The sequence below is a fragment of the Osmerus mordax genome, chromosome 10, assembly GCF_038355195.1.
Source record: "Osmerus mordax isolate fOsmMor3 chromosome 10, fOsmMor3.pri, whole genome shotgun sequence".
NCBI classification, from domain to species: Eukaryota; Metazoa; Chordata; class Actinopteri; order Osmeriformes; family Osmeridae; genus Osmerus; species Osmerus mordax.
This window is the reverse complement of record NC_090059.1, coordinates 4,621,870-4,631,900: the sequence shown is the minus strand read 5'-3', so window position 1 is coordinate 4,631,900 and position 10,031 is coordinate 4,621,870. Positions and strand designations below refer to the sequence as shown.

General features: G+C 41.0%; 1 protein-coding gene across 1 annotated transcript; it reads left to right on the top strand.

Annotated features, from left to right (window-relative positions):
* Nucleotides 1-331: 331 nt before the first annotated feature.
* LOC136950681 (choline O-acetyltransferase-like) lies at nt 332-9,794 on the top strand. The gene is made up of 14 exons (XM_067245121.1): nt 332-379; nt 1,197-1,388; nt 1,845-1,963; nt 3,676-3,729; nt 3,877-4,057; nt 6,511-6,688; nt 6,786-6,955; nt 7,076-7,176; nt 7,266-7,394; nt 7,500-7,622; nt 7,750-7,891; nt 8,140-8,202; nt 8,348-8,485; nt 9,537-9,794. The coding sequence occupies exons 1-14, from the start codon at nt 332-334 to the stop codon at nt 9,792-9,794; spliced, it is 1,896 nt and encodes a 631-aa protein (XP_067101222.1).
* The last annotated feature ends 237 nt before the right edge of the window (nt 9,795-10,031 follow it).

Here is a 10,031-nt window from a genome sequence, read left to right as displayed (position 1 = left end):
CCTGCCTCTGAGAGTAGGTAGAGATAAACACCTTCAGAATTTTTACTTGCACGCTTTTTTAAGTCAAAGCTTTCTATGGGTGCGACGCGTGGATGTCCCGGAAAATGAGCAGGAACATTCCTTCTTTTCAGAGAGTTTTGTCGTTGGACATCACAGCATGGATACATTTCTATTGTTGAATGTGTAGACCCAATGGTGGTATAAAGGGGTTTGGACATAAAGTCAAGCTATTTTATTTGTGTTTTAACTAGGTGGATTTGCAGGCAAAGCTGAAGCTGAGTCGTCTTCATATTACTTTCTCTTGACCTGACTTATCTGGTGATAAAGCAAGATGCCTATCCAGGAGGGAGAGACATCAAAAAGCCTGGCAGAGAGCTATGTATGTACCTTTTAAAATATTCCACAAACTATTCAAATATTCAAGTTCAAATCCTTGCCTGTTTTGATGGTTGGTCTCAATGTTCTCTATTAATATGCTAAATATCCCTAAGGATGGCGAACTGGTTTATTTCGAATTTAAAAAAAATCTTGTAATGTGTTAATTTTGGAGCATCTTCCACGAAGTTGTTTAAATCAGTTACGATTGTGGCGGAAAGTAACCCTGTCCATGGTACTGAATCCAGTCTTTTCTATTTCACTGTAGCCAACTGACCACTAGGGGCAAATCTGCAACGTGATTAGACAAAGACAGAATCACAACATGTCCCTGCCTAAGATGAGAAATACAAAATGCATTTTTAAATGTTTCAATACATACTCCTCTGTGATTTCATCATGATCTGCTATCACACAATGATCACAGATTCATTGCCACTCTCGGTAATATGGGAACATTCTCACTTGCCTGAAATGCATTAAACTGGGTGCTAAGAGCACCTAGCCTCAACAACCCTTAACCATGCCATTCTAATCTTGAATTGTCTGCTCAGTTTGGATCATAAGATAAACATTTTAATGTCCCTAAGGGCTCAATAAAATTAATTGGGGAAATGTTTTAAAGAAATTATAATGAATTATTAAATCTGGTTCTAAAAATATGAGCATTAAAGAGAACTTCAAGAGTCAAATGAGATTCTTGACTAATGAGTAAACGCCTGAGGATGAGAACACCTCTTGTGGGGATGTATATTGTTTGTCTTTTTGTAATCCAGGAAGGGGAATGTTTCTATGAATATAACCATATATCTATGACGCAGGAACTTCCCAAGGTGCCTGTTCCACCTTTGAGTCAAACACTGGACAAGTATCTGAAGTGTGTTCAACACCTTGTTAATGAGGACCAGTTTCATAAGACAAAAGCCATAGTGGAGAGGTTTAGGGCTCCTGGAGGCACCGGAGAACTACTCCAGAAGAAACTTTTGGAGAGGAGAGACAAAACTGACAACTGGGTAAATTCTCTATTCAGTCCAACAACTGTGATTGTAGAGGTGTCTTGAGTGTTTTGTTCTAGGAACAGAAATGGCATTTCCTTTTTCAAAAGGACCAAGTTTGTTGCCCATCCAGTGTGTGGCCCATTCATTAAAAAAAGATAATCAAAGGAATAAAGAACTAAAGCTATAGCCATAGATTCTCCCTTTGATGTCTGCATGGCCTATCACAAAGCACTTAAGGGATTTGTCAGTCCTGAATTATTGCTGCACCCTGATATCTATCACACGCCCGCCCTCATGCCTGTTCTCGACTATTTCTCTGTGAATCTTTTAATGATACACACAGTATTGTCAGTATCACTCCAGTACCTGTATGAGTAACATTTAAAACAATAATAGCTTTGTGACATTGATTCTGAATCCAACATGGTTGGATTCAGATGTTAGTTTTTTTCTTCCCTCTTCGTGTCTCAGGTTTCAGACTACTGGCTTGAGGATATGTATTTGAAAAACAGATTACCTCTTCCAGTGAACTCCAGTCCTGTCATAGTCTTCCCAAAACAAACATTTAGAGATCTCAAAGACTCCTTAAGGTATGTACCGCTGAGGTTTACACAGCACTTTTCCATAGTAGATAGTACGAAAGAGGTTAGGTGAATGCTCTGTACTTGCTGAATGGTCCAGAGCACATGAGAACTGAACATGAGAAACTTCAGATTTACAGACAAGGTTGTGGCAACATTGGCCTACAGCATAATCTCTTATATAAATATTAACATATTTATTAAATGTCAAAATACCAGTCTCACTCAGCCCCTGTAAGTCACTATTAGCTTGTGTCAGCCTCAGCATACTTGAATACTTCCAGAGCTACCAGGGCAGCTGGTAACAGACTGACAAAGCTTGATATTAGATTGGGATTGACAGGACCAAGTTCTGCACCAAGGCCAGTGGTTGCCTCCATTCAGGGTTCTGGTCTAGCCCCCTGGCCTTTTTTCCATTGATCTGGATATGGTATCAAGGGGATGAACACAAAGCAACAACTAGACAAATGACATGAAGCACCAGGCCTGTCAATGGCTCTGTACTTCTATCTACACACACTGCCTACTCTCTCTCTCCTTATCTCTCACAAACACATATTAATCTACCACTTATTTGATTACAAGACCTCCATTAAAAGATGAGAGGGTTGTCATGTAGTCTGTCCATTTCCAGGACCACCATGACTGGATAAATATGCACCAGAAGTTGTTACATTTATACACAGTGAATTAGATTTACATTTAGTCATTTAGCAGACGCTCTTATCCAGAGCGACTTACAGTAAGTACAGGGACATTCCCCCCAAAGCAAGTAGGGTGAAGTGCCTTGCCCAAGGACACAACGTCAGTTGGCATGACCGGTAATAGAACTGGCAACCTTCGGATTACTAGCCCGATTCCCTCACCGCTCAGCCACCTGACTCCCTATGTTAGTCAAAGCAGAGCGAGCGGATGTCGTGGGAGAATTCCTACTGTGTTAGATTTACTGCTTCAAATTGAAAACGGAGAAGATATTTAGAGTAAATACAAATTACTTAACATCTGTGTTCAATATCGTCAATTAAAAGTAAAAACTTTCCAGTGCGTTTACACTGCAGCGACGCAAATCACTTGCCATCGCTCGCCTTCCCACAGTTCACCACGAGCGGGGGCGTATCAAACAGATCAAACAGAGTCATTTTAGCACTGCGGGGAATCGAACTGGCAACCTTCAGATTACTAGCCCGACTCCCTCACCGCTCAGCCATCTGACTCCCTCCACTGAATTAGAAATATGGATGAATAAAATAAACAGGAGCAAAGAACCCTCTGATGGATTATAACTTTAAAGCACTGTATTATATATCCATACAATTTATTGTACATATACAAATCGGTATACGAGGTAAGGTGGTTAAATATTAGAAGCAAGGTTTCCCGCAGCACTTTTCAGTTAAGGTGGCCGCCTTAAGCAACACACGCCTGCCGTTTTTTTTTTGCGATATCCGCCGTTGTCCCGTTTTCTCCCTTCAATTCCAAACGGTGACCAACACCAGTCTCCCTTTTTTGCAGAACACATTAGTCTATTGCACAAACAAGCCCCCCCCCCCCCCCCCCCCCCCGGTCTGACGGCAAACCCCACCCTACCACCTTAACTAACACATTTTCTGCGGGAAACCCTGTGAAGAATGTTATTAAATGGCCTTAACAGATACAGTATCATCTCATTGTATATATTTTGTTGTGCCAATAACATTTTGAAAATGTTTTTTTGGTCCTAGATTTTCTGCTCGTCTCATCACAGGAGTACTGGAATACAAGGCTCTCATTGATGCGTAAGTTTCTCAGCATACAAAAGCCCTTTACCCACTAAATATCAAATACAATCTCATTATTTACTGTTGATACATAACCTACAAAACACAATGCACAATTTCAGAGCATAAATCCCCCTTTAAAACAAATGTTTGTTTGGCTGGCAGACGGGCACTACCGTTGGACTATGCCCGTGGGAAGTTAGCAGGGATACCTCTGTGTATGGAGCAGCACTACCGTCTCTTCACGTCGTACCGCCTGCCCGGCCTCAAGAGAGACAACCTGGTTGTCCAGAAGAACCCGCCCTTCTATGGGATAGAGCACATCATTGTGACCTACAAGAACCAGGCCAGGGCACACAATATTCTTACACCACCATTTTAGCAGAAATCAAAAGGGTCCCACATAGACATAGTTTGTGATCAATAGAGGTATTACTGCCATTACTGCCTCCCACCCGCTGCTTCCATGTCTATTCTAAAACAGTAAATCCATCAGATTAGCACTCTGATGCTAAGCAAGGCCAGAGTGTCTCACTAGTTTCTCAATTATGAACTGCATAACTCACTTATGACAGAATGTCATGAAAAAGCTGAGTGGGTGGCCTTTTCTGCAAATTAGGTGGTAGGCTACATGTATTCATACCGTGAATTCATGGTACACACGTCACGGTTTGGTGCATGCAGTCAGATGAAGAATACATCTTTCGTCAGTCACAGGCATTTCGACTTTATGGAAATGGTTTATGAGGTTGATCAGATGAAATGAGAAAAAACGCGACACATTTTTTCCTCATCTGTCTGTATTTTAGTGCTGGGAGTTTGAGAAATGGTCGCCGTAAGTTAGCTAGACATAAACATTGTTTATGTTAAACATTGTTAAAAACGTATTTGTGAATTATCAATTAAAGGTTGTTCAGCAAGTGATGACTAAAGCAATGAAAATCAAATCCCAGTTGTCTTTCTAGGTTAAACCGTTGTGACTTTGTGTAGTCCAGAGTCCAGTAGTCTACACAGCAACAATTGTAGATTATAACCTTCCAGCTACATCTACTGAAATAAACCATCCACTTTAAGTATAGTATTTTTCTTAGTTAGCTATCCAGTATTTCATCTGTAAAATAGTCTTGGATTTTCTATATCGCACAGACATAAATAATATTGTTCATGTCTTATGCCTGTGTTCGGCTCGCTATATCCATCTCGCGAGAGCTAGCTTAGTGCAGTTTATGCTGGGTACACACCACAGGATAACCGGGCCGATTTTCCCCCTTCCGACAATCCTAAATAATGTCCCGATTATCTTGATGGTTCTACAGATTATTTATACGATTTTCCCTTGGTGTGAGGTGTGTTAAGAGTGACCGAACCTGCTTTGAAGAACGTCGCCGATCGCGAATCGTAAATATTCAACAGATCAGAAATCCTGATGTGTGGGGGGAGGAAAACGGTTAAGTCTAGAATTTTTTTGTCCTCATGTTTGTGGTCTCTCATATTTTGAAAATCTTATAAGATTTAAAAAAATCTTTTAGTGTGTACCCAGCATTAGTCAACTCAAGATGTCTGAGTCCAGAGCAAAGAGAGCAAGCCAAACTGGCGGTGAATAACTTCTTCATTATTTAATGTTGAAATGCTTATCCAAACACTGCTTATCCGGCACTGCACCACCATTGGATTATACAAAGGACACCTTTAAAATATGAGTGCCCGGTTCTTAAAGATCCTGTAAAGCAAATTCCATGATTTGCTTCTCAGTACATTATATACGTGTGAAATGAGTTCCTGAAAGCATGTGCAAAGCGCGAAAACGTCACAGCGACCGATCTACGTCAGATCACAGACGGTTGCATTCTGTTACTCAGCTCAGTAATTAACACATAAAACACTCAGAGACTGCAGATATGGCTGTTCTGGTATCTGCAATTGTTTTAGCTAGTGTTGCTGTTGTTGCTAAATTAAATAAATTCGAGGGGGCGGAGCTTCAGCTCCTTCAGGCGACACCCCCCCCAGGCTCAAGCAGAGAAGACTGCTGATTTTCTCACGATTTCAAAGCCTAATTTAGCATACTTGTCTGTGTTTTTTTTAAATTCAAATTTGGATGTGTAGTAAACAACACATTCTTCTGTGGTGTGATGAACTTAAAACTAATTTTCAATTCCACTTTACAGGATCTTTAAGCGGATCGTGGGAAAATGGGGAAACCCATTCTTATTTGTACACACACAAACACAGAGATTCCTACCATTATTAGAGAGAGAAAGAGATTTGAAAAGAAACCTAGCATTTGGAATATGTTGCATTTTCCCCGTTGTACCGAACTTGTATCGAACCTTGACCCCAAAACCACGGTACGTACCGAAATGTGACTTCTGTGTTCTGTTACACCCCTATGGCAAATGCTTCCAGGAACAATCAATCTGCAGCACATGAGAGTCCATCCCTGCGAAGGCGTAGACTGCTTACTAAATTACGGCCAATTCAATCTGTTGCTTTCTCTGAGAACCTCCCTCAAGGCAAGGGCAGTTTATGGTAACAGAGGTGCCATGTTTGTTTTGCTCTGAAATACATTCCTGTTTGTTACACTTGCTATCCAGTGGGCTTTTCATCTACAATTCTTAAACAAGCTTTGTACCACTGTGATTGAGAGTCCTACTGGCTGACACAGTACAGTTTTCAATTATGTATATTTTTTTCATCTACTTGTAAAAGCCCCCAGATCATTAGTCAATCATTCAACAATTACAGTTATTTTATTGTATACAATACCTCGTGCAGTGGATGACTTAAATATTTTCTCTGCAGTTCTTTAAGCTGGATGTAGTGGCAAACAACAAACAACTCAATGAATTTGACATCTTATCTCAACTGGAGAAAATAGTGAAAATGGCAGTGAACGACAAGTATCAGCTTCCTCCATTTGGCCTGCTGACCTCAGACGGGAGAACTGAATGGGCTCAGGCCAGAGATGTGCTCATAAAAGGTGTTCTGTCACTCATAGCCATATTGGAATCCTATCTGAACATCTGAAAGTACAATCCTAGCCAATTAACTGACTTGAAGTCTAATATTGCCACTAGATCATCTCAACAAAGAGTCCATGGAAGTGATTGAGAGCTGCCTGTGTGTGCTATGTTTGGATGACGCCAGTGGGATGGAGCCCAATGATACCAACAGAGGCCTGCTGATGCTCCATGGTGGGGGGGCCCAGAAGAATGGAGCAAACCGCTGGTATGACAAGCCAATACAGGTACAACCCAGACCATGGCACTACAACCCTGGTACTAAATGGGAGGGTGGAGAAAGTGTTTCCTTATTCTATGTATACATGTATTCAATCTCACATAACAATAAATGTCCTCTTTTCTAGTTTGTCATAGCTGTGGATGGAATCTGTGGATTGTTGTGTGAACACTCTCCTTTTGAGGGGGCTGTCCCAGTGCAATGCAGTGAATATCTTATAAAATTTGTGTAAGTATCTTGTACTATGTTTATACATCAGGTGAGTAATGCAGAGTATTTGTAATATTCCCTGAACATCATGATCATGATCTTTCCAGGTCAGGAAGTTCCTCTAAGCTAGCGAGGGCTGGCAGTGTCACAGAACTATGTACTCCCAGTAGACTTCTCTGGAAATGCACCCCTTACCTCCAAGGACTCTTGTCTGTCTCCGCAAATAGGCTCCAGAGGTATGGTGACAAACAAATACACACACAATTTACTGGATCAATGGTATCAAACAGTACTGCTTAACCACAATGACTTTAGTTGGGTCTATCTTTTTGGGGCACCAGTCTGGTTCAAAATCTTGAGTTGGATGTCTATAAGTTCAAGGCTTATGGAAAAGAGTTCATCAAGAAACAGAAGATGAGTCCAGATGCATTAATACAAGTTGCCCTGCAACTTGCATTTTACAGGTAGGCAATATTTATATAGTATTAGGCAGGAAAGAATGCTGTAAAACATATCAAAACATCAGTTTTTTATGGCTTCCGTGAAAAGGTTGCTAGAAAAGCAATCAAATGTCCTATGCTTTGTGCTCAGATGCAATGGGAAACTCGTGCCCAGTTACGAAAGTGCATCTATCCGACGCTTCCGAGACGGGAGGGTGGACAACATTCGCTCCGCTACCCTAGAGGCTCTAGTCTTTGTGAAAGCTATGACAGATGAGAAGGCTTCCCTCTCCGTGAGCAATTCTTCTTACCTAGGTCCCAATTACAGAGTAACTCCCATATTGCGGTTCATCATGTCTGCCTAAATGAAACCAGTGCCGGAAGTTGCAGCCCACCCCCTCACCTTACTACTCCCATGTCTAAAAACAGATGATATTTCTGCAGATTTAAATTCCCTACAAAATACCACAGCATCTTCAAAAATATTCTGGATAATTTTAAATGTGAGTTTAATGCTTCCTTCTTTGTGTTCACTATGTAGGATTCAGAAAAAATTAAAAGGTTTTGGGATGCAATCAGTGCCCAGACTAATTACACTATTGCAGTAAGTAATTCCCCTTAGGACTAATAAAGTGCCTACCTATCTGCCTAATACAATATTTCATGTCTTTCTTGTGTATATACAGAAGTGACAAAACGTTTTTTTTTCTTTTTTTTCTTTTTTCTTTTGCATGTATCTGTGGTTTCAGGCTATTACAGGGTTGGCAATAGACAACCATCTTCTTGGACTTCATGAGATTGCTAAGGAACTCAAGATGGAGGAGCCTGATGTTTTCTTGGATGAGACATATTTAGCCAGTAACCAGTTTGTTCTTTCCACTAGTCAGGTGAGAATCAATCTCACCCACTGCAAGTTGGATCTACCATTTTCTCTGAAAATGCAGAAAAACTGTATACTTTTGAATAACTTCACACTTTATCTATCTAATAATGACAGGAATCTCTGTGTATCTGTGTTAAAATTAGAATGGGTTTAGTTTCTAACGAGTATCATGAGAACTGGGCACTCTACAAAGTTCATATTTTGCAGGTGTCCTTTTTATAATCCAACGGAGTGCAGCGCCGTTGTTTGGCTAAGCATTTCGACATTTTCTAAAAATAATTTGCATGCTCACTTTGCTCTCAACTCTCGGCCATGTTGAGCTGACTGAGCTGCATTAAGCTATCTCTTGCGAGCCGAAACAATATGGATATAGCGAGCCGGAAACCGGCATCAAACAGAAACAATATTACTTATGTCAGTGCGATACAGACTATTTGGGTGTGCTTGCCAGAGTGTGCTTGCCAGAGTGTGTTATCATATCCCCATCAAAAGAAAAAATACCAGTAATTTTGGGTCATGAAGAAAATATTTTGTAACTGTAATAGCATTCAACCTTATGTGAAAATACGTGCTTTGCTGTTCTGCATTTCCTCAGTCAATCGGTTCGAGCCAGAGCGACTTACAGTAAGTACAGTAGGGACTTTCCCCCCGAGGAAAGTAGGGTGAAGTGCCTTGCACAAGCACACAACGTCATTTGCACAGCCGGGAATCGAACCAGCAATCTTCTAATTAATAGCCCGATTCCCTAACCGCTCAGCCTTCTGACCCCCGACCCCCGAAGATTCAAGTGTTTAGAAAATAAGTCATCAAACTAATTTAATTCAGCTACCAGTTGTTGATGAATTGAAGATTGTAGGTTTGGGTTAGTCATGAAATTAGGCTGAGACAATAGATAAAATGTGTGTCTTGTCAGAGTTCAAGAAAATACATTATTTTATCTAACAAATCACAGCAAGATTTTAACTCACAGCAATATATTTAAGTAATTGCCAAAGGTCCTCGGAATGAGTTCTGGCTGTTGCACTCATCAAGCCTTTGACCCCCATCCTCCCCAGGTCCCCACTACAGAGGAGATGTTTGTCTGCTATGGTCCTGTGGTTCCCAATGGCTATGGAGTCAGCTACAACCCCCAGCCGGACCACATCATTTTCTGTGTGTCTAGTTTCAAAGAATGCAAGGAGACCTGCTCGACCATGTTCGTCAAGTCCCTGGAGGAGGGGCTTCTGGAGATCAGGGACCTGTGGAATAGGAGCAACGCTGGCCCCAAACCCCCCGGCCACGAGTCTGACCAGCCCCAGAATCCAGGGAAGTAAAGCCACAGCGAAGAGACAGCAGCATTTCCCTCCTTCACACTCCATGTCAAAACACACTAATATAATAGTAATAGTGCCTTGTGTGTATTAGCTGTTCATGCAATTACATGTTATCCTTCGGGATAGTCAAAACAAACAAAGCCTTAATAATTGTATGAAATTATGTATGTAGCTATGTAAAACAATGATTCAGTAAAATAATGTTTTTACTGGTTGAACATTTTGAGGGTTTCATGT

Coding starts and splice junctions, on each gene's coding strand:
- LOC136950681 (XM_067245121.1), top strand. CDS start 332: ATGCCTATCCAGGAGGGAGAGACATCAAAAAGCCTGGCAGAGAGCTAT. Junction 6,689..6,785: donor CAGAGATGTGCTCATAAAAG/GTGTTCTGTCAC, acceptor TATTGCCACTAG/ATCATCTCAACAAAGAGTCC. Junction 7,395..7,499: donor TCCGCAAATAGGCTCCAGAG/GTATGGTGACAA, acceptor TTGGGGCACCAG/TCTGGTTCAAAATCTTGAGT.